Source organism: Notothenia rossii, assembly GCF_949606895.1.
Source record: "Notothenia rossii genome assembly, chromosome: 1".
Classification (NCBI taxonomy): domain Eukaryota; kingdom Metazoa; phylum Chordata; class Actinopteri; order Perciformes; family Nototheniidae; genus Notothenia; species Notothenia rossii.
The window spans coordinates 86,188,738-86,211,454 of NC_136912.1; the positions used below are offsets into that span (position 1 = coordinate 86,188,738).

The 22,717-nt window shown below is 40.1% G+C and overlaps 2 protein-coding genes across 5 annotated transcripts; one reads left to right on the forward strand and one right to left on the reverse strand.

Moving 5' to 3' along the window:
- The first annotated feature begins 393 nt into the window (after positions 1-393).
- Positions 394-14,165, forward strand: il12rb2 (interleukin 12 receptor, beta 2a). Its single transcript, XM_079674586.1, has 16 exons — positions 394-679; positions 952-1,074; positions 1,546-1,806; positions 2,616-2,739; positions 2,825-3,015; positions 3,797-3,939; positions 4,430-4,565; positions 6,457-6,530; positions 7,090-7,297; positions 7,420-7,608; positions 9,816-9,917; positions 10,017-10,169; positions 10,891-11,022; positions 12,288-12,384; positions 12,558-12,645; positions 13,167-14,165. The coding sequence occupies exons 2-16, from the start codon at positions 1,002-1,004 to the stop codon at positions 13,578-13,580; spliced, it is 2,385 nt and encodes a 794-aa protein (XP_079530712.1). The 5' UTR covers positions 394-679; positions 952-1,001; the 3' UTR covers positions 13,581-14,165.
- Positions 14,166-16,164: 1,999 nt separating this feature from the next.
- On the reverse strand, positions 16,165-22,217 carry serbp1a (SERPINE1 mRNA binding protein 1a). 4 transcript variants are annotated; one of them, XM_079676015.1, is made up of 9 exons: positions 21,859-22,217; positions 20,253-20,436; positions 19,592-19,744; positions 19,401-19,469; positions 18,865-18,939; positions 18,546-18,714; positions 18,059-18,103; positions 17,714-17,941; positions 16,165-17,501 (listed from the first exon to the last, which is right to left on the reverse strand). In XM_079676015.1, exons 1-9 carry the CDS (start codon positions 22,115-22,117, stop codon positions 17,445-17,447), a joined length of 1,239 nt encoding a protein of 412 aa, XP_079532141.1. In that variant the 5' UTR covers positions 22,118-22,217; the 3' UTR covers positions 16,165-17,444. The 4 variants fall into 4 exon arrangements, with proteins under 4 accessions (XP_079532141.1, XP_079532140.1, XP_079532139.1 ...); XM_079676014.1 differs by having other exon boundaries at positions 18,546-18,717; XM_079676013.1 differs by having other exon boundaries at positions 19,401-19,472.
- Positions 22,218-22,717: the final 500 nt, after the last annotated feature.

A 22,717-nucleotide genomic window follows, 5' to 3' on the forward strand; every position in this document is an offset into this window, starting at 1 on the left:
CTTTTACTGCACTACATTTATGTAATACTTTTAGTTACTTAGCAGATTTTGATTAATTATGTGAAATATAAACAACACTTAAATAAGACTTGAGTTACACCTGGAGTAAATTCACAAGCTATCCCACACGGTAATTAAAATTAGCTCCACCTTTACCAGCTTTGATCAACTTAAATGCATTAATAATTGTTATCAAATCATATGGTGTTCTACACAATGAGTACTTTTACTTTTGTTTCTTTAAGTATATTGAGATGCTAATACTTTTGTACTTTTACTTCTGTAACATTTTGAAAGCAGGACTTTCCCTTAACAGAGTACTCCTAAACTCTGTTACTTTTACTTTTACCTACAACATCTGAGTACTTCTTCCACCTGAGTACTTCTTCCACCTCTTTTCCACTATTGCTTTTACCTAACCATGAATCTCCTGAATCTGCACAGCCTTTTTGAGTCTACTGTAGTTTCCTTGGTGAAGTAGTGTGTGACTGGTGTGTGTGAGTGAAGTGTGTCACTACACACCAGAGGCAGCAGTCAGTCACCACGGAGTGTCTGCCGTCAGCTCACCACAGTTTGGACACTCTGCTCTGATGAAATATGAGAGGAAGACTTAATGATATGGCTTTGAAAGGCTCCTTTGGCAATAAAGGTTGATATGATGCTGAGATGTGATGTCTTGGTGAGTATGACTTTCTGTTTGATTACCGTCCGGCATTATTGACTGCATGCAGCTGCCATATGTGTCGCTATAGGGCTCTGCCTGAACTCTTTAATATGCTTTTAACTATAAGCGCCAGAGACCAGGATGATCATAAAGAAGCAAATGTATTTTACTGAGTAAAACATTGGATCATTACTATCAATCATTATTCCTCAGTAAATAACTTTAAAACTGCTCTATCCTAAATCATGATAGACCTCATATATGTTGTGTGTTTTTTATGTTTTAAGGTAACTTAGCAGTCCTCACGGCAATGTAAATGACATAAAGAAAGCAGTTAATGATGGCGACACTGTCCCACACATGGACCATCCTCACTGCTGTCACTGTGTTGACCGTGCAGCTATGCGAGGGTAAATTCAGACTATTGTGCAAATCATTTTCTAACATTTCGTTTTCACGTAACATTTCAATGTACATTCTAAATATGTTTTAGAGTTAAAAGCTATAAAAAACTAAGATCCTTTTTATAAAAAAACTTTATATCATGTGTGTGTGTGTGTGTGTGTGTGTGTGTGTGTGTGTGTGTGTGTGTGTGTGTGTGTGTGTGTGTGTGTGTGTGTGTGTGTGTGTGTGTGTGTGTGTGTGTGTGTGTGTGTGTGTGTGTGTGTGTGTGTGTGTGTGTGTGTGTGTGTGTGTTTTGTAAAACTTGCATCTGCATGAGGTTTATGGATGAATATGTGTTTTGTGAAAGGCATATATGCAGAAATACTCTTCCTTATCTGTTCCAAATTCAACAAATCCATGATCAGTGGCTTTCTTAACTTCTCATCACTATATTTTATGAACATGAAGTTAATCAAAGTTAACATTTCTACTTTCAGGTACAAGGTGCTGTAACCTCACGTCCAGTGCTGGAATTGATGTGCTTCTAGGCTCCAGTTTTAGGATTTACTGCACCAGTTTAACGGTTACCTGCAGAAAAAAAAACTTCTACGGCCAAAATAACGCACCACTGCCCCACAAAGTATTGAATTCTACAACTATATATTACGACGTTTTTAACATAACGGAGAAGAAAACATATAGCTGTAAGTGTCTTTCCTCTAGCTGTGACTCCTGTGGACAGGACTTCTCAACTGGATGTGAGTAAGGAGGAAAAGCAGGAAAAGCATCCCTTTCTGAAACAAGTTTAGTTTATTTGCAAATATGTACATAATGAAAAAAGGGCAGGGGAGTTAAGAAGTCAAAATGTAAATTAGGATACCTCCCCTATTAGAGGTTTTACCAGAAGCTTAGTTTTACAAATTGAGATGCATTACATTAAAATCCATAAGGAGATTTAAACAACTTTGCTAATTATAGTCTAATCTTCTTTTAATAACGATAATACTGACGTTAACTGCAGTAAAGTTAGCATATTTAGGGAATGTCATGCTATTTGACCTCAAATGAAATGACTGATTAATGTGATGATTTTACACATTTATACTTTATTCTTATTCAAAACTCTGTGGATTTACACAGAAATCCTGCAGGGAATGTGACCCTGCATGGGGCTTAGAGATGAGGCTTTCATATCTTAAGACATTACTGTAACTTTTCGAGCTACAAGAGCTGTTAAAAAAAGGGGTAGGGTTGGTTCTGCTTTTTCCTAAACGGTTCACATTTTTTGCAAGCAAGGCGCAGCGAAGTGTCAAAGATTAAAATGTGATAAGCTCTGACCACAGACCTTTTGCTAAATGAGGACTAAAAACAAGCTTGACACATGCAGCATAGCAGTTGTCTTACACCAAACATGCACACAATGTTATCAACATAAATACTAAAAATGTGTGTTCCTTCATGTACCACTGTTTTCAAATATAATATGTCTTCATTATTTGACAGTCCTACAGTAATGGGTTCATGTTCTATGCTCAACACTTAATTGTACGTCCTGTTTGTCCATCAGATCCACCAGAGTGCCCTAAAAACATTTCATGCACCTACAAAGTAAATAATAATGATAGTGGAGATGTGTCCTGCAGTTGGGACAGAGGACGGGATACTTTTCTGGAGAATAATTCAACACTGGAGTGAGTTCAACTGATTTAGAAGTATAACAATAATATCATACTGGTGGATCTACAGTAAAATAAAATGTGGCTTTGTGTGTTTCAGGATGAGAATTTTATCAAAAAACCATACACATGCACCAATGCTGGACAGCTTCTCCAGTAAGGCAAAAACTGATCGGTCAGCTAGCGTCCATGTGCCCGGCTCCGTCCTGATGATCGCTGTGTGGGTCCACGCCAAAAATGCATTGGGCTCTGCAGCTTCCATCCACAAGAACTACACACTAAGTGACATTAGTAAGACACCAGCATATTTTCATTCATACAGCCAAGTATTTGGAGATGTTCTTGGCAACTTCTGCATAAATAGCGTGTTATTTCTCATGACAGTTCTAGTTGCTTTTAAGAGATAAAGACTCAATGATTGGAACTTAAAAGCTTCTTTGTAATATGTCCTTCTTTGATGCACTTATCTTCAAGGTTATGATAGTTTATAAACTCCCTCCACCCTTCTTTGAACTAGGCAATGAATGCCTCTTATGGTAGTTTGAGCTGATGAATCGTATCTTTTCATCACTTCAGATTTTAAAGAAATCAAACGTTAAAAATGTTAAGGCTTTATTTACATTTTGTGTGAGTTTTCCATAAGTCTGTGCCAATATTCAAGTAGTGCAATCCTCATAAATGCGATAACTAAGTGGACTTTTTTTTAACAAAGTCCACTTAGTGTTTTTTTTAACAAAGTCCACTTGGACTAAACAACTAATATACTTATTATGACAATTTATAAATAGGATAAAATCCTGAACAAATATATTTTGGACAGGAATAGATGTATCTTCAGCTTGACTGGCTTGCATAGGCATAAAAAAACGAGGTGCTAGCTCTGGTTCTGGACTTTTTATAGGACCTTTTACATAACTATTTTTTTCTGCATAGTCTGACTTAACATGATTTTTTATGTGATTAAATACTATGACATTTGTAAGTTAGTTGAAGTCTGTTGCTGATGTACTGGTATTATAAGGCTGTCTTAATTTGTCTAATTTATCTGGTCATTCTGTGTTAATCTGAGCAGAGATGCCATCGACTCCTGTTCTTCGCCAACCGGATTGCTCTTCCCAAGAGTGCATCATCACAGTGGAGCAGCCTGTGACGACTCAGCACCTGGAGATCCAATACAGAGCGGACACACAGACATGGACATCTTCTCCAGACTCAGTAAGAAGTCATATTGTCTGCTTATCTGTATTATTGTGTTGCATTGTTGGAGAAGCCTGTGACCTAAGATTGTCAACGACATAATTACTCTGTAGCTATTTAGTTTGACAATAAAGAACCTTGAAGTCTTATAACTGTTCAGATTAGAGCAGATTTTGAAAATGTACGGACTTTCAATAACATGTTTGCTGAGGAAGATTTCTCAAACTCTTTGAAGACATAAAGTCACTGCATGCTGAGAACTCATAGCTCTTCTGCTAATTCAAAGATATAAAATAAATATATGTGTCAGGTGGATGTGCACAAAGGTACAGTACACTTATAATGTTGCCAAATGTTTAAAAACAAACAACATTTGAATCTATTTGGTGTTTTTGCAGTGTGACCCTAAATGGTACTTCATGGCAGCGAGAAATCTTTATTGGAACATAGATGAGTGAGTTGATATAAATAACAATAAGATTAAAACCACATGTGTTTTTGCTCACAGGGTGTGCAGATGAGATCAGTGCAGGTTGCCTCTCTGGAGCCTTACACGTTGTACCACTTCAGAGTCAGATCCAAATTCAGCACCGGCCTGTGGAGTCTGTGGAGCGCTAGCATTTCCAACTGGACTGAAGAGGAAGGTAAGCAGAGCACTGGCAGAAGAAAACCTGTTTGCTTTCATTTATTGTGGAGTAAAGTTGATTTAATCAGGGTAGATTGTTTGCCTGTAAGCATCACCTTCACTATGCACTTCTGTCTGACACTTGGTACAATATCCTGGGAAATAGAAGGCTTGAGTTAAGGCACAAAGGAAGTACGTCAACCATTGTGCAGTCAAAACAGGAAGAGGATAGCACTTTGGTTAGTGATCAAAGAGTATCAATGTGAGTTATTTACAGTTATAATGCTCAGGAACCGAAATGATGTGGAAAACATTTATAAAAATGAATGCAGTGTGTTGTTGGTGGTTGCTAGGCTCTGAGAGAAACCGAAAGCGATCCGGTTGTCTTTTGCGACAGCAGCGCCCACAAATGTATCATTTAGAAACTTTTGGGGGTTAAAGTTGAAGTGGTCTGTTTTCACTACACTAACCTGCTGATTACTTTTGCACTTCCTGAATGAAAGAACCTCTGTTTCTGTCTGTGTGCAAGCAATTATATCTGAACTGATTATTTACAGTCTCTCTTTGGCACTTTATCTATGAAAGCTATCAGATGATGTTTCCGTTTCTTTGGGTTTTTTGAGGCAGTTCTCAGGTCACCACTCACTGTCTGCAGGATACCAATAAGCCACTGAAACAGTCCTTATGGGTTTGTGTGTGTTGAGCAAAACCATTCATTATCGATAACACAGTATGGGTGGTGGCTTACAGAAGTAGTTGAGTATTTATCAGTTAAACATTAAGCAAGAGCAAAGAAAAGTGAAGTAACAATAAGGGGATGCTTCTTTGGAAATATCGTTCAACACTCTTAATACTGATGGTGTGAAGATATGAAGGTCTGATGCATGAGATATGAATGTGCAGCAGTTACAAGCCATCAGCTTTCTAACAGCTGCAGAGGTCGAGGTAGAAACAACTGCAGTTACATTTTTGGTTGATGTGCAATCATCTTACAGAGATTTAAAAAATAAAGAAGGAAGCTAATCTACTCCTCTAAACAATTACATTTATTGGGAAAGTAATAAAAGCATTTCCCCACAACTGCTTTATGTGTAAAATTATAGAATAGTCTATTGATATTTTACTTCAAATACCTTTTCTCCTTTACTCCTGGCCTAATGATAACCAGTGAGAAATCTCTTTGACACAAAATGGGCTTTGGGATTTGATGAACGGGAGGTTACATATTTGAAGACTCAATTATTAGACATCATTGAAGTTTAACTCCTACTTTAGCCTCCCATGAACATGCAGCTTTAAATCTCCAACAGCAAAAAATGTAATAGATTAGTTTGAGGAGTTATCTAGATGTTCAATGTCATAGATGTCGTCTTAAAGAAGCCCAATGATGCTTTTTGCGGTTGTCCTTTCCTGTAGCATATAGTTTTTGTGTTTGTAAAGGCTCAAAATATACATTTGAACTTGTAAACTACCAAAATAGGGGCCCTTTAAGCTATCTTCAAGTATTTGATTTTCTATTTTATACACTGTTGCCCATAAAGTTGGAATAAAATATTGGTTACCTCTTCTCATGAAATGATTGTGTGTGTAAATAGGAATAAAAAGAGGAATGTTTCTGTAAACAAAATGATTCCAACTTTATGGGCAACAGTGTGTATAGATATGGAGGTTTCTTGGAAGTGTAACTCATTGTTGTCTGACTTCAGCTCACCTAGGAAAATGTGACAGAGCTGCAAAGTTATAGTTGGGAACTTTTAAAGAAGTCTTTGAGAAATCTTAATTCTCTAAACATGTCTTTAACTTTGCCATTGAAAAAAACAGTCGTTCGGAAATTCAAAGACTCAAATATTAACCTTTTTATGAATGCTTTTATTTTTATGGTCCAGTGACAGATTGTTTTTTGTTTTTAGCTCCTGCCAAAGAGTTGGATGTGTGGTACGCTGAACTGGCCTCTGACTTTAGATCCCTGACAGTTTATTGGAAGGTATGTTTTACATGTTATCGAAGTGAGTTGATATGATTGTGAATGCACATGAACACTGCTGTACAGTTTCATGAGATCCCTCTCTTGCTTCGGGTCTGTGTGGGTGTCAGGTGTTGTTGCCATAGTAACACTTTGTAATCTTCCCGTACTTCCTGCACACACTAAAGGTCAACCCTTGACCACTGATGCGGTGACACCCTCACACCCTCACACACACACTTGCACATCCCCACTCTCAACCACATATGGACACACACACACACACACACACACACACACACACACACACACACACACACACACACACACACACACACACACTCATTTAACATCACATGAAGACAATGAGAGATGAGTGAAACCTGACAGTTTCAGTTTACAAGAAAAGAGGAGCTGAACAGAAATGATGTGCATATCTAACATGCTCTCTTTGTGTGGTGATTTTGAGCCGTCAGTAAAGACTGGAAAATCAAAAGCACATGACCCTCATGTTGTTGTTACTTATACTTTGTATGATGTTAAACATAATAACTCACTTCTAAACATCCTCTGACTGCAGGAGCTGGGCATTTCTGCTGCCAAAGGGAAAATCCTTTCATACGGAGTCCGAGTTTACAGCCCAAACTCTGGGCAGAACATCACTAACGTTAGCGCCGAAGCCAGGAGTTATTCGGTCCCTTTCTGTGCCGAATGTGAAGTGTCAGTGTGGGCTTGCAACTCCAAAGGGTCGTCCCCTCCAGCCAATATTACATCTGAATACACAAAAGGTAATAACAAAGGAATGCCTTGTATAATTAATTATCCGCAAGAAACCAGCCTCTTTTGGTGAGCAGTGTTGTAAATATCAGATGCATCAGTAATACTGAGGCTGCATGTTTCTCTCTTTTAGTGAAGCTGCGGCATTTAGATCCCCTTCAAGATGTGCACAAAGTTGCAGACAACCTCAGTGTCACCCTCTCCTGGAAGAAGCCCTACGCTGCAGTGAGGCGGTCTGTGGTGGAGTGGTTCCCCAAGGGCCACATGATGGAGCTCAGATGGGTCGGACTGGGCCGCAATGAAAACCATGTTGTTATAAAAGGTGGGTATTAGAGAGTTAAAGGAAATACTAGGTCTATACTGAATGTCGTGTGTTTCGTACATTCAAAGTGGTGTTTATTAATGAAGCTGTGAAGGTCTATGTCAAGTTATCATATTTATGAGACTGCTGAAAGGCGTTTTTACTACTATTGGGTCATGTATTTTAACTTTGATAAATATCTCTCACACCTGCGTTCCAGCCTTTTTTAAACACGCTGTAGTGCAGCCTCTTATCAAAAAACAGAACCTTGATCATTCTGTTCTCTCCAACTTTAGACCTATTTCTAAGATTCCCTTCCTGTCTAAAGTCCTAGAGAAAGTGGTGTTAGCGCAACTGCTGTCGCACCTTATTTTAAACTGCATATCAGAGAAGTTTCAGTCTGGTTTTAAATCACGCCACTAGCACAGAAACTGCTCTCCAAAGAGTTTTTAATGATCTTATTTTAATTACAGATTCTGGGAATTCTGCTGTGCTTGTGCTTTTAGATTTGTCTGCTGCTTTTGACACCATTGACCACCAAATTATTTTATCACGCCTTGAACTGTGTGTTGGAATTAAAGGTAATGTCCTAAAATGGTTTCAATCATATATGTCAGAAAGGACCTTTTCTGTGCATCTTGGCCAGTATTCTTCAGCTGTAGCCCCACTAGGATATGGGGCCCCTCAAGGTTCTATCCTTGGCCCCATTCTGTTCAGTCTGTATTTACTACCTCCGGGGTCAATTTTTTAAAAGCATAACATTTCGTAACATTGCTTTGCCGATGATTTGCAGGTATACTTGCCTATAAAAGCAAATAAGGAATCTAGGATTACCTTGCTTAGCTGTCTGAAAGACATACAATCATGGATGGAAATCAACTTCTTGACTCTCAACGAAAACAAGACAGAGATTTTAATATCTGGACAGTCTGAACCCCTGGATGGCTTTAATAGTGTACTCTGCCCCTTAGCCTCCTACAGCCGTCCCTCTGTCAGAAATCTTGGAGTTATCTTCTTCCAGCTGCGGCTTCTGGGGAAGGTAAAAGCCTATCTTCTTAAGGATTTGAACAGCTAATCAACCTATTTATAACGTCTCGTTTAGACTATTGTAACTCCGTCGCCTGCAGCTGGTCAGAAATGCGGCTGCACGCCTTCTTACTGGGAAGAGACGTTATGACCACATCACACCCGTTTTGGCAGATCTTCATTGGCTTCCTGTCAGTTACAGGATCCAGTTCAAGTACTTACTTGTTGTTTTTAAATCATTGCATGGACTGGCACCACGTTACCTGTCTGAGTTGTTCCACCCCAATGCTCCAGCTAGAGCATTGCGATCAGCTCAGCAAAATATGTTGGTGGTTCGTCGGTGCAGGAAAAAAAAAACGAGGTGACAGGGCTTTCAGTGTTGCAGCTCCCAGACTATGGAACAGCCTCCCAGTATATCCAGACTGCTGAGTCTATTGAACTTTTAAAATCTCAGCTAAAAACTCACCTCTTTGCACTGGCGTTTAATACTAGTTGAACATTACATTTTTACATTTGTATATGTTTTTTATATTTTTCTATTTATTGTGCTTTTTATCATGTTTTTAATTATTGTTCTATTATTGTACTCCCATTTTGTTATTTAATATTGTAGTTATTGCCTGTACAGCATTTTGGTCAACTGAAGGTTGTTTTAAATGTGCTATATAAATAAATAAAGATTGAGATTACGACACTGAAAAAACCTCAGAGAAAAATCCTACATTTGGAAATACCATAATGGGTAAAATAGTTGTTTTTAAATAATGAACCGTTTCAGTGTTACATTTTTTTTTAAAAGGCTAAATGCCAGCTCATATTGATAAAAGGAGTATTTTTTTTTCAAAGATAAAACCTTGTTGTTAAATGTTGAAGCTTTTTAAAAAAATGCTGAAATTGTAACGCTCTGGAATTATTGGAGATATTTGGCTCAAACAAGTCAGAAACAAACACACAGCCTCCAATATAATCTAAATCTACAATTACTATAATACTAATATTAGTTCAGAATATATATAGCCTTTATTTGCAACTGTGAGAATTACAGGTGGAAAAAAAGCAAGGGAATGAATGAAAAGGTTTCCAATATAAACATAACGTTATGAATGAGCTTTAAGCTACGCAGTACAGCCCCAGTAAACACTACTCTATGTACCTCCATTGTATTTTTCTATGTTGCTATATCTATGTCTTTCTTTATGCAGATGTCAAGCCATTTGAGTGCTACGAGGGAGCAGTGTATGTTTTCTATAATGAGAGCTCAGTGAGAAGGACCAGATTTACAGGGGTCACTACTCTGGAGTCAGGTAAAGTCTAAGTGTTACATAAGTGCAGAAACATATCTGGCAGAAAAGAAAGCTAGTAAAACAGTTTTTTTAAGTGTTTCTTTCTGCGTGTGTTTGCAGCCCCAGCAGCTGTTCCATCAGTCCAGGAGAAGGTTGAGGGGAAGCAGGTGAGAGTGACCTGGGCAGAGATTCCCAGGGGTCAGCGCGGAGGTTGTCTCACAAACTACAACATCTATTTAGAGAACCATGACAACGGAGGACACAGGAAGCATTGTAAGAACCATTTGTCTGTACTGAGAAACCTGGTACATTTAGGTGATGCTGTTTTGTTTTGTTTTTTTAAGCATTCTTTTTAATTCATTATTGTGGTTTTAACTATTTGAAGAAATAGCTACTGAATAAAATGAAAATAAGGTAAACAGATAACAAAGACAAAGAAACAACTGTGTGTATCTGAAAAGGTCCTGTCTGAATTCGGTTTCTACAATTTAATAAATGTAGAAAATGTAACATTATATTATAAGTGTGAACAAATAGTGGGAAACTCACAGTGCGGATGGTGTTATATATCATACAATACAATATAATACAGCTTTATTTATAAAGCACTTTAAAACCTCCAGACCAAAGTGCTGTACAGTCAAACATACAAAACATCACACAGCACAGCTCACACGCAATAAAACAAGTACAAGTAAAAACAATAGACAATTTAAAAGCAATAAAAGCAACAATCCAAAAGATGTCAATATGCTAAGGAGAAGAGGTGGGTTTTAAGAAGCGATTTAAAGGCAGACAGTGTGGAGGCCTGTCTGATATGTAACATTTGTGATATTTGGCTATATAAATAAAGATTGATTGATTGATATGCATAGGCAGATCATTCCACAGTGTGGGATCATTTCTTCTCTTCTCTCATCCAAATGTTAGCATGTAGTCTTTGATACAGCCAATCACGTGTAACTTCCCTCTGCTGTGTGCATGTGTATTGCAGACTCCATAGAGGCATCGCAGCGTGAGCACGTCATCAAGGACTTGTCTTCACCCCGCTACACACTGTGGATGACGGCCTCCACCGCTAAAGGAGAAGGACCTGTAGGGCCACCGATAACGTTCTTCCTGCAGCGTAAGTTCCTTTATAAGTTTTATTTACAGAAAGATTGTGACATTTTGGAGGCTATGCTTATTTGCTTTATTGCCTAGACGAGTAACATAAGAAGACGATCAATTCTACTGTTTTGTCTGTACTGTAAATTAAAAGTTCAAGTCCTGGTTACAGTCACAATTCGAGAGCCATTATTATTCCAAGACGAGGTTAAGAGAGGAAATTCAAATAATACGTGGTGCCCATGTGACCACACTAAAGGAATGCAGTAAGTGGAAACCTAATGGCATGCTTGAACACAATTGTATACAAAACAAACCCTAAACTCATAAACATAATTCATTAATGAGACCACATGCCGCAACAAAAATATTGTATAATGTCCTCCCTTCAAAATGCAACAATAGAAAAAGCAATATAAATCAGGATGAAACAATTCTTTGCAAATAAGGAATCAGCACTCACCACAAAAACTATCTAGCCTCGGCTTGATTTGTTGCCAAATCTTTGTTGTCCCAAGTACTCACTGGTTTCGCTGTGGTTTATTTTCCAAGGAAGGGCTTCCCAGGTCCAACCTAACTAACCCTAAACTCATAAACATAATTCATTAATGAGACCACATGCCGCAACAAAAATATTGTATAATGTCCTCCCTTCAAAATGCAACAATAGAAAAAGCTATATAAATCAGGATGAAACAATTCTTTGCAAACAAAATCCTTAAGGAATCAGCACTCACCACAAAAACTATCTAGCCTCGGCTTGATTTGTTGCCAAATCTTTGTTGTACCAAGTACTCACTGGTTTCGCTGTGGTTTATTTTCCAAGGAAGGGCTTCCCAAGTCCAACCTAACTTCTTCGTCACTCCTCACAAACAAAACCAATCATTTTCTCCCCAAACAGCGTCACCATGGCAACACTTTTACCATTAAACCCTCTATTGTTTGCTGTTGTACAGATAAGCAGCATGGTAAAAACACAGATGGACAGCGTAAACTATAGTGTGACAAGTGGATATTTAGAAATCATAAATATGCTTATACTACTTATAAAGAAGATAGCAGTGTAATTTTGACCAACTCTTGTAGTTTAAGAAGTTTGGTGAATTGTACGTGTTGTTTCCCAGCTATTATTTAGTCGTTGCCTTTTCTTCATCACTAATGACTACTGAATTTAGACTTATTGGACACAGTGGTCGGTTCTTCACATTGCATCTTTAACTGACTGTACCATATAAGCGAATTGTATGTACTGCAATCTTACTTCTCCCTGTTTCCCTGTTGCAGAGGAGAGCCAACTCTCCCCTCTACTGGTGTGTGCAGTGGCCGCCCCGATCGTAGTAGTCCTGGTGGGTCTGTACCACAGCTCAGCAGTCAAGCAGAGGTATGTGAGCAACAGCAGCTCTAAAGGGATATTTCTAAGCGGTTTTGCAGAAAATACACAATGGTTGTCATAAATGATAAATACAAAAATCAATGATGAAGCTCGAAAAAGAATAATTGAATATATGCCATTACATTTTCCATGCTATATTGTTCTCCACCCTCTCTCTTTAGATTGTGGGTGTATTTCCAGTGCCTCATGCTCGACGTTGTGCCAGATCCTGCTAACAGCAAGTGGGCAAAAGAGTGTATTCAGGATAAGGTAAATGTTTAGAAGTGGAAAAAATACACAATACTATAACAAGCCAGAGGTGTTAGGTAACTTAGTTCATTTACATGTAGCCTACTTCAGATGAGTATTTCCATTTGCTGCTACTTTGTACTTCTACCCTACTCCAATTCAAAGGTTAATAGTGTACTTTTACTTCCACTTTCCATACCCTAGCTACTTTTCTATTTTGACGAGTGATTTGAATTATAATCAACACTTAAATAAGACTTAAGGTACACCTGAAGTAACATTCATAAGCTACCCTTCAGCATGAAGTGATTCAAACTTTTACTTGTAACAGAGTATTCCTACTCTCTACTAGTTCTACCTCTTTTTTTAATATATTTTTTAATATATTCTATTGAGCATTAAAGCTCCCCCCCCCCCCCATCCCCAGCCCGCCTCGACTGCTAGTTCTACTTCTAGCAAGTACACAATCTGAGTATTTCGCCCACCTCTGTAAAAAGCTGATCATTGTTCATAGTTTAAGCCTCTTTCTCCCTTCAAAACAGGGCAAGATGAACCTCCAGCTGCAGCTGAGTAACTCCAGTGGAGCAGAGGAGGAAGTGGAGCCCATCCTGGTGGACGTGGAGGAGCTTCCTCGTCCCACCAGCCTGAGTCCTGAGACGGAGACGGTCACAGTCCTCTATCCTCGGACCACCTACATCAAGAGCTTCTCCCACGACTCAGACAGCTCCGACCTGCGGCAGACATCCATGGACACCAACAGCACCGTCGACTACATCTCATCACACGGAGCGGGAATAATGGATGAGGAGGATGAGGAGGATGAGGAGGAAGAGGAAATGCTGGGTTTCTTCCCCAGTCACAACATCTTCATCGAGCCGCTGGAGTTTGGAGGGAAGTTGACTCTGAATGCGGTCAAAATCGACTGCGGTGACTTCTTTCAGAACAGTGCGTGTTGACCTGAAACCAAAACTCTTTGGTGAGATGAGTGAAAGCCATCTTTAGAGGAAGAGGATGGCTACACAAAAAGACATTGGTCACAATGACCGGACGGAGCTGGTGACCAGGTTCCTCTTTATTCCTGTTCCCGTGTCTATGTTGTCACACATCTTGTTGTGATGTGCATGAACTACCTCCTTGCTTGTTGAAATCAGAAGAAGCTGTCAATAGTCTTTCATTATGTTTCAACAGTAATACTTTTTATTTTCATTTCGTGCATTACCATGGATTTGTCTTATGAGCTTTGGACACACCGTCACCAACACTTGCGAGTGTAACAATCCATCGATCTGGATCCATATACTGTATAATAACTCACTGATTTACAATACAAAAAAATATATTTTAACGGCATAACTGAGTTTACACTGGTTGAGGAATTTCAGAGCATTGCCTGTTTTTCTCTCGACGCCTGATGTATTTGTTCCTAGTGTTAATAAATATGGTAAAATGGCACAGTGATAATCTTAAATTAATATTAAGAATATGAATGGTATTTTGTGCTTGATATAAATAATCTGGTTCTGATAAATGATAAAATAATGCCTCGTGCTTTTGTCTTTTCTCCCCTTCTTGATGTTTCCCAGCATTTGAATTTCCCAAATTCCTCTGACACAATCCCCCCAAAACCAAACCAAATATGACACACCTCCTTTTATTTATTGGACTTTCTATTTAATAAGAATTGAATAAGAACTACTCCCCTTCTGAAGCAGTAGGTCAGTGTGTTTGATTTCTACACAGTGAATTTACCATCTCAGTCTGTTCTTGGGAATCAAACTCTCCCTTCCAGTCCGCTAGTCATGGGTTAATAAAAGAAAATAACAAAATGTCTACTATACAAAAATCTAACTGTAGTGCTTTTTGTTCCTCACCTAGATCTGTGTGTAAAGACAAGTAACACTCCTGCATGCCCATTCAAACACAATTTTCAAACACCACAAACTAGTGTATGTAATCTGCCCGTCCTGAGTCCTGTTCCCTTGTGAATAATGTTTTAAATCCAGTGATGCCTGGTATCTGACATAACAAACAGAAGTGTCTTTTTTTTCCTTTCTCGTATCAACACCCTCTGATAGTTGACCTGCAGTAAGCAGAGCTGCCAGTAAAGCCCCTGTCACACTGTCCCGAAATTGACACCCGATGGACACACGATTAAGGAAATGTTCAAATTTGGCTCTGATCGTAACAACATCGGGCCATTCGTGAGGGCATCTTAAGCCATCGTATGACCGCCGGTGGAGTTTCTCAGGCTCCGGCTGCAACTTCGTGAGCGGAGTCGTGAGGGCATCTTGTTATCATTGGTGCCATCGGACATTCGCCCTCACTCGAATGCCCGATGGCACCGATGATAACAAGATGCCCTCACGATGGCCTTACGAAGGGCAAAATTGACACACGAATTCAACACGAAAATGAACCTTCCCAAGGTCCTTCGGCAATTTTTTGGCATGCCAAAGATTTTGCCTCCACTGCTCACGAAGTTGCTGCCGGAGCCTAATAAACTCCACCGGCAGTCATACGATGGCTTGAGATGCCCTCACGAATGTCCCGATGTTGTTACGATCAGAGCTGAATTTGAACATTTCCTTTATCGTGTGTCCATCGGGTTGTTTTATAGCACAACAAAATCATGTAAACATATTATGTAAATAACCCAATTTGTGTTCTGTGAAACTGAAAAGGATATAATATATTATTTTGAAGGAGAGTTGACAGGAAGATGTTGTTGCTATGGAAACAACATTACGGGGAAAACTTAATATCTTCTACATATAAAGACGGATAAAGTAAAGAACAAAGTCTGAAAATATCAGTACAGTATCATAGTACTTTAACATAATCGTTTTTGTTACTTTCGTTGCAGTTGTATGTCTTAAATGTAATGTAAATGTTGCCTTCGTGTGTGGTTCGGGGCCATCTTCGTGCAAAATTCACAATTCCATATTCGTGTGTTCATCGGGTGTCAATTTCGGGGCAGTGTGACAGGGGCTTAAAGGGTCAATAGAAAACTATTGACATTCAAAGGGAACAAGACTTGCCTGGACAGCAGGAAGTGAATGCTACATATGATTAGTGGGTTAGGTCTTGTTTCAATCAAATGAAGTGCTTTCTGGAGCTGCAAGAAATCTAGGAGATGGTAAGAATCATTACCGTGGGTCAAGTTGGGCAGTCCTAGACCGGGTAAGATTTGTCATTAGACTGGGGTCCCATGGCTTGACTAACACTTCCTCTCTTTGGGAACACCACCGGCTTGGGCATTGTAAATGTTCAATGAGAGCTTAAGATGCTCATTATTTCACAAAAGATTTGAAGACAAGCAATAGAAAACTGCAAATTATTATTTGGTTTTAAATGAAAAACAAATAACAGTGACTGGGTCTACTGGTTTACAGGCTACAAGAAGGAACTACGACATAAGAGTGAGAGATACGTTTAATCTGTTTGTATAGTAGTAAAGTGTGGTTGTAAGCAAAATCAAAAAAGGTAAGTACTGTACAATGTTTGCATGTATTGAGGCAGGATTAAATGAGTGACAATGCAAAAGATTTACCGACCATCTTTATTTACCGACAGAGGTCTCTAATAGCAGGGCTAGAATTCACACATTTGTAGAGCACTTCAGTTGTTCCACACAATGAACGACTGTATTTCTTTCAGAGCAATTATGCAGTGGTGCCACAGTGGAAGCTACAGGGCAAGTCAACAGTGGAGGAAAAGATATGCACAGTACAGGCTGCAAAAACAAACTGAAACTGGGCTGAGGGATGCTTGGAGTGGAGTGTGTAAACAGTCGGACAAGGTCTGAAGGCTTCCAGAAGACTACAGCCGCGTCTCAACTGTGTAAAGACACTTCCTCTACGTATCACTCTTTAAAGTAAAACAAAAAAGGCATTCATTGACTTGCACATGGCTGTAACCAAAGATGAAATGGGCAGGGAGGAACAGATATTAAGATGGTGACTAGTGCCCCGAAAACCTCAGAAATCGGAAAGCACGGAATAACTTTGGGCTTCAAATTGATCCGTCTGACATCTCAGGATCAATGCAAATTTGGGAGAGTAATCAGCAATGTGTTCCTCAAGAATGACCAAATATTCCCCCATTAGAACATCAGTACAAAATAACCTTAATACAGATTTAGGCGTCATTTCCTCGATGCAATCAAATGTGGGCAGCAACGCTCGATCAAAGATCAAGGTGTGTCCTGTTTGCACCGTATGAAAATAGTCAAGATTTACAGGTCAAACATCATAGAAGAATAGACCTCCTGTATAAAATATAAAACAATATCCCAGTGCTAAAGAAAAAAAAATTCAGATCCGTGAAGCTCTAACTTCATCAGAAAGACTTGGTGTGGCAGAGCTTATGAGCTTGGGTTGGAGCCCTACAGTGCCTATTTTAAAGCGAGCAAGCGATGGCTCACACCAAGCAAAAAACACCCTTCTTATGCTTACATTTCGAAATGCATATATTCAAGCAGCAATTACAAATATTCATCAATGGACAATGCATAACCTCTGAAAAAAATACTGTATGAAAACATCCCTGCTACTTTGTTTCCAAGTACAAAACCTCTACCAATAAGTTGCTCCAGAGTAGCAAGAAGTCCTTTTCTTTTTTTGTTTTTTTTTTGTTAATTTCTGTTTTTTTTTCCATCTTCGTTTTGTTTTTATTGGGTAAAACTCAGTCCTCACTTTGAGTGCCATATTTAATGACAGTCTTCTCCATCATTTTACTTTGCTGAAGGATCCAGGAACATGCAAGCCTCGTAGTGGAGGTGCTCAGGGGGCTCCTGTGGGCCTGAGGGGCCGCAGCCGGGCTTAAGCCAGAGCTGGGAAGGCTTCTGGGTCGTCCACGTTGGGCACAGACGCAGATGACTGAGGAAAAGCAAACAAAACAGAAGTTAGAGAATTGAAACATTTAAAGATGTACCTCAAGAGTATGAAGGGGATGAGAGGAGTTTCAGGTAGTGGGCTGACTGATCAAATTCACTCAATTTTTGTAAACTAAACACACAATGCATTTTTAATGGAAGTACTTTAGGTGCTAATGACATGTCAGACCAGCTGAGAGCTAGAAGGTTATCTACCTTGTCAGTCCTTCCTCCGCGGATTGGCCTGGGGGCCTCGGCTCCAGGAGGGGGAGGGCCGGGGGGTCCGCCGGGCCCGCCGCGTCCACGACCGCCCCGACCACCACCACCACCACCACCACGTGGTCCACCGCGTCCGCGGCTTGGGCGTCCCAGATCTCCGAAATTGATCTCCAGCTGGGACGTGATGTCATTGGCTGGCTTCCGGAAGTGGTGCTCATCATCGAGCTGAATTAGAAAGCAAGTGAAAAGACAATTTATGACTTAAATGTTTTGTAGGTTTAAAGGTTTTGTTTATTTTGTTCGCATTTGATTAGCAATCAGATACTGGACTAAAGATTTTACCTTGAGCTCCTCAATTTCAGGGTCAATAACCTCCTCTTTCTTATCCTGTGATGGAGAAAAGAAACACATTAACAAATCTAACGGGCAAAATAAAGTTTGAAATATATGATCATAAATCAATAACAATGTAAAATTCCCCATACATTTTCTGCACGACATCGCTGTCAAGTATACTTGAGCAAACCAAAAAAAGGTCAAATCAAGTTACACCAAGTTCTGTGGCATGATAGAAGCATGGGGCTATAAACGAGCTTTTGCTCTTTCATTCATCAGTTAATCGAGTGATGCTCCTGCAACGTCTGAACACTTGGTGTATCATTTATTAATAAATATAGTCTCTATGAAATGACTACATCGTAGAGCCTGTTTTTCTAAAATGATGTCTTGTTGCATTATTAAAAAACAAACTGTCTCAGTCTACTTAACTCAACAGCTAAATTGAATGTGACATATTGTGTTGAGAATGAGCAGAGGGGGCTTGACTCACTTCTGCCTTGGACTTGTGCAGCACGAAGCCTTTGTTCCAATCAGCGCCCTCGTTGGCCTTGCGGATGTTGAACTCCACCTTGGCTCGCTCCTTGTCCTGCACGGCCTTCCATTCGTCCAGAGTCATCTCCTTGGGGCCTTCTTCCTTCACTTCCTCAACCTCATTCTCCCTTCAACACAAACAGACGCACAGTGTCACAGCGTTAATGTCTAATACAAGTCAGGGTTGGTGGATTGCTTGGAACACAAGTAGTGTTGAAATGTATCTCATGAAAACTTTGATCAATTACAGTAAAACTACGACAAAACCAAGAACTTACTTGTTCTCAGAGTCAGCAGGTGGATGTTCCTCGCCTTCAGGGTTCTCCTCAGTGACGTTTGATTGGTCGAGCTCGCTGTGAAGGAAAACAAATGTCATACGGTTTAGTACTGAGAATGGAAGTACTATAAATTACTTTGGGCTCAACTGGATCCTTCTTGCCATCTTCATGTATGATGTGTCATAATATAATCAACGTTTAACTAAAACCATTATAATATTCTGAGTTTGGACTGGTTGCAGGAGAACTACCCATTCACTTTTGAGTGGAACAAAACTAAAACTAAATGTCCCCATGGGATTATCAAAATAAAGTATTTTTAATCAATTACTTATAAGTAAATAGTATCTTTTACTATTTAGCTTTTTAGAGTGTTTATTTTCCCATTCAAATAATTGTTGAAAGGATAATTTGCCTCCAAATACAACAGCGAAAAGTAGGTTTGTCTAAAACAAACATGACAGAAGGATATTTCTGCAGGTGCTCACTCAGGAAGTGTTATGGTTGCTGGTTATGTTGCGTGCGTGACAACTTACTTAACATCATCCTTGACGGTGCCCCAGTTGTGAGATCCACTTCCTCCACGCTTCTCCTCACCTTTCAGACTACTGAGAGAAAATGAGCTTTAGCCAGGGTCGTGACACATTTACTGCATGCTTTCACACAACCTCTTTTACAAACATGTTTTAAGGGGGTTATATCTAAGAGTGGGTAGATCTAAAAGTACCTAGTTCGGTCACTGCCACTGTGTCGGTCAAATTCACGTTTTCCTCGGGAGTCAAAGCCATCGGTGCGACCCATGCCTCTGCCTCTGCTGCCGCCACGGGGGGCCCCTCTTGGTCCACCGCCGCGTCCTCGCATCGGCCGATCACCAATGGGTCTAAGAAGAACAGACATGGTCAAAATTAAAACAAGCACAGGTTTCTCAAACCAATTGAAGTTAAATCTATGGAGGGTCATTCACAGGCTTCCTTTTCATCCTTGAGGTATCAAAGTGGACAAAGAATGACAGCAGGAAACCTAAATGCATTCAACAGGTGCTATTCATTGACAGTTAGTTAGGATAAGTCCGCCTAAAACTTGATCTTGGCCTTTAACTTCACCTAGGCTGACTGATGTTTAAAATTGGTCATAATCTACACTTTCTCATTTAGATCTACAGAAGTCAACTGATAAGATGAAGAGCCACATGTGCCTATTAGTTTAAGGGAAAAATTGAACATACTAAGCCTTATCATTGTTAGCAACGCCTTAACAGCTACCCCGCCCCACAGTGCGTTCTACTATTGCCTCATGTTGAGCTAGAATAGCAAAAAGTAGTGGTAAATGTAATCTTCTCCTCTCATATATTTCAATCAATATGTCTGTTGATAAGAGTAGAAACTCACTTTTCCACTGAGAATTCGCCTCCCTCTGGCTTCTCTCCAGCATCACCAGCAGGCCTCTCGAAGCGGCGTGGGGGCCGCCTGTCCACAGGCCTTCTGTCTGTGGGGGGGCGCCCCTCTCCCTGACCGACCTGGGGTCTGAAGCCTTCACCCTCCGGCTTGCGGCCCATTCTCCTGATCGCAGGACCTAGGATTGACCACAACAGGAGGATTAGAGGACCAATAGCACTGATAGAACAGGACCCACTGCAGAGCCCCAGACAAGAGAAAGGAGAGGGGGCGATTGTTCTGTTTAAATGGAGCAAATAATTTCAATTCAGGTGCAGAGTTAAAGAGCTAAAACAGTCGCTAGTAGCCATTTCTTAAAATACTGATTAACCTCATGTTGGTCTGAAAAAAATAAGATTATTAAAAGTAAACATTTAAAACAATTGAGTTTACAAAAAAATGGATAGAGGCAGAGTCTTACTTTATAATGAAAAAAGTCAGGACAATAATCGTTCATTATTGCCTTTTCTAAAAAAGTATGCAGATCAGTTAAAAATCACCCTCCAACTGTGAGTGAAATTAATGCCTACACAGTGTGTACCCCCCATGACACATGGTTGATGGCCACTGTCCCAGTGTGACACAACAAGTCCCACCCATTGCCTAAATCACCAGCTACAAAAATAGACACTCCACTACACAGCAGCAGCTGGGGCACCATAGTCTGCGCACCTGTCTCATCTTCTCTTAGTAAAAGGATATGAGCAAGCTCGGCAGATTTAGGTGATGATAATGGTCAACTTACTGCCTGTGCGTGGGTACCTGGATGCTTCAATCCAGCATGCTAAATCTAGAGGTCAAATTAAATATGACAGCCAGCAGAGATTTTGTATTTCTTTGTGTAAGAAATAAGAAATTAAGTGATTTGAGTTTGGATGACCGCATGCACTGAGCGTGTATTATGCGCTAATGGGAAGTAGCATTTTGAGACTGTGCTTTATTCAACACGCCCCACACTACAACCACGAGGTTCATCACCGTGAAGGCGCTGCTGCTCCTAATGTGACAAATACACCTGCAAACACACCACGATAAAATCAACGCATTCAAACCACATTCATTTGATTAGTCGTTCTTCCATGTGGCACATTTTAAATCAACCACTTTAATTAATAATTAAAAAAATGCAATAAAAAAAGTCCCACTTTTTTGTTGATGCTAATTACAGGTAACCGAAGCAGCACTTTGGCGCGCTGAAAATCATGACTTTGAGAAATTACAAACACCTTTAGGAGACTTTCTATAGTAAGCCAGGCTTTCGGGTTCTGCCTGTCCAACAAGGCCGATGGGGGTTGGGGACAAGCCAAAACAAGTTGGCCTGCAAACTGTTTATCTCCGGATCGGTGGAGCACCACGCACCACACTAATTTACACGTTTTAATGGATGTCACCTTGCAGCCACTGACAGCAAACAGCGACACAAAAGCAGCCATGCGGACCTCATGTCATGGGGGCTTATGAACCGCTGCTAGCTAGTAAGCAAGCCACTTAGCATGTTAGCCTAAAACCCTTTACCTGCAGCCTGGCTAATTTAGACCTAAAATGCAGAAATATATCTCACCATCTTTCTTAAGTGGGACAGGTGCCTGGCTCTCCTCCTTCTTATCACCCAATGGGACTTTTCTGTCTTTTTGGGACTCCTTTTTCGGCTGCTTGGCAGCCTGGGCTGCTGAAGTCTTGGCGGCACCAGGAACAGGAGCCTCCTTCTTCTTTGCTTCGGCTTGCTTTAGCAGCTCGAAAGGATCCGACTCATCGTCAAATAACTGGTCGAACCGATTGGCAATGGCACAGCCAAAACCTTCTTGCATTTGTCCGGGCATGATGGAGCCCCTTCAGCAGGATTTTACTCCGATTCTACGAGGCTTGGTGCGAACACTTCGCTAGATGAAGCCACAAGATGGCTGGGAAAAGGACCTTCTTCTCTTCCGGCGCGGTAGACATCCGGGACCTCGGGGTTAGCGCGGGTGGGGTGTGTAGTTTTTTTAGACTTGAGCGGCAGTTGACGTAGTAGCGCAGTCAACCAATTTAGAACTACACTACCCACAATGCTACTTTCTCCAGTGTTGCTACCCTCTGTAAAAGACAAGCATGGGTGCTCCCACACACACACTGTTGTTTTGATTGCTCAGGAAAAAAACTCCCCAGGCCTCAAAACTGTGGATTACAACATTTTGACAGTTTTGAACTACAGAGGGGTTTACTGCTGCGTCACATAGGATTTATACTAACATAAATATCCTTATAAACCTCCAATATATACACAGGTGCATCTGTTTGCAGCAAATATGTTTTAGTTCAAAGGGAGGAGAGGAAAGGTAAACTTATCATTTATTTACTACTGACAAAATCTTTAGTAAAACTCATCAAAGAGTGACAAACTCTATACTCCTGGTCTGTTCAGTCATTTAAATTTGGCTCAG

Bases quoted from the DNA above. Each gene is read 5' to 3' on its own strand.
- il12rb2 (XM_079674586.1), top strand. From the start codon at position 1,002: ATGATGGCGACACTGTCCCACACATGGACCATCCTCACTGCTGTCACT. The intron at 1,807-2,615 runs GTGAGTAAGGAG...TTTGTCCATCAG, and splicing joins ACAGGACTTCTCAACTGGAT to ATCCACCAGAGTGCCCTAAA. The intron at 6,531-7,089 runs GTATGTTTTACA...CTCTGACTGCAG, and splicing joins CCCTGACAGTTTATTGGAAG to GAGCTGGGCATTTCTGCTGC.
- serbp1a (XM_079676012.1), bottom strand. From the start codon at position 22,117: ATGCCCGGACAAATGCAAGAAGGTTTTGGCTGTGCCATTGCCAATCGG. The intron at 19,473-19,591 runs GTACTTTTAGAT...ATTTTCTCTCAG, and splicing joins AGTGGCAGTGACCGAACTAG to TAGTCTGAAAGGTGAGGAGA. The intron at 18,718-18,864 runs GTAAGTTCTTGG...CTGTTTGTGTTG, and splicing joins CCTGCTGACTCTGAGAACAA to AAGGGAGAATGAGGTTGAGG.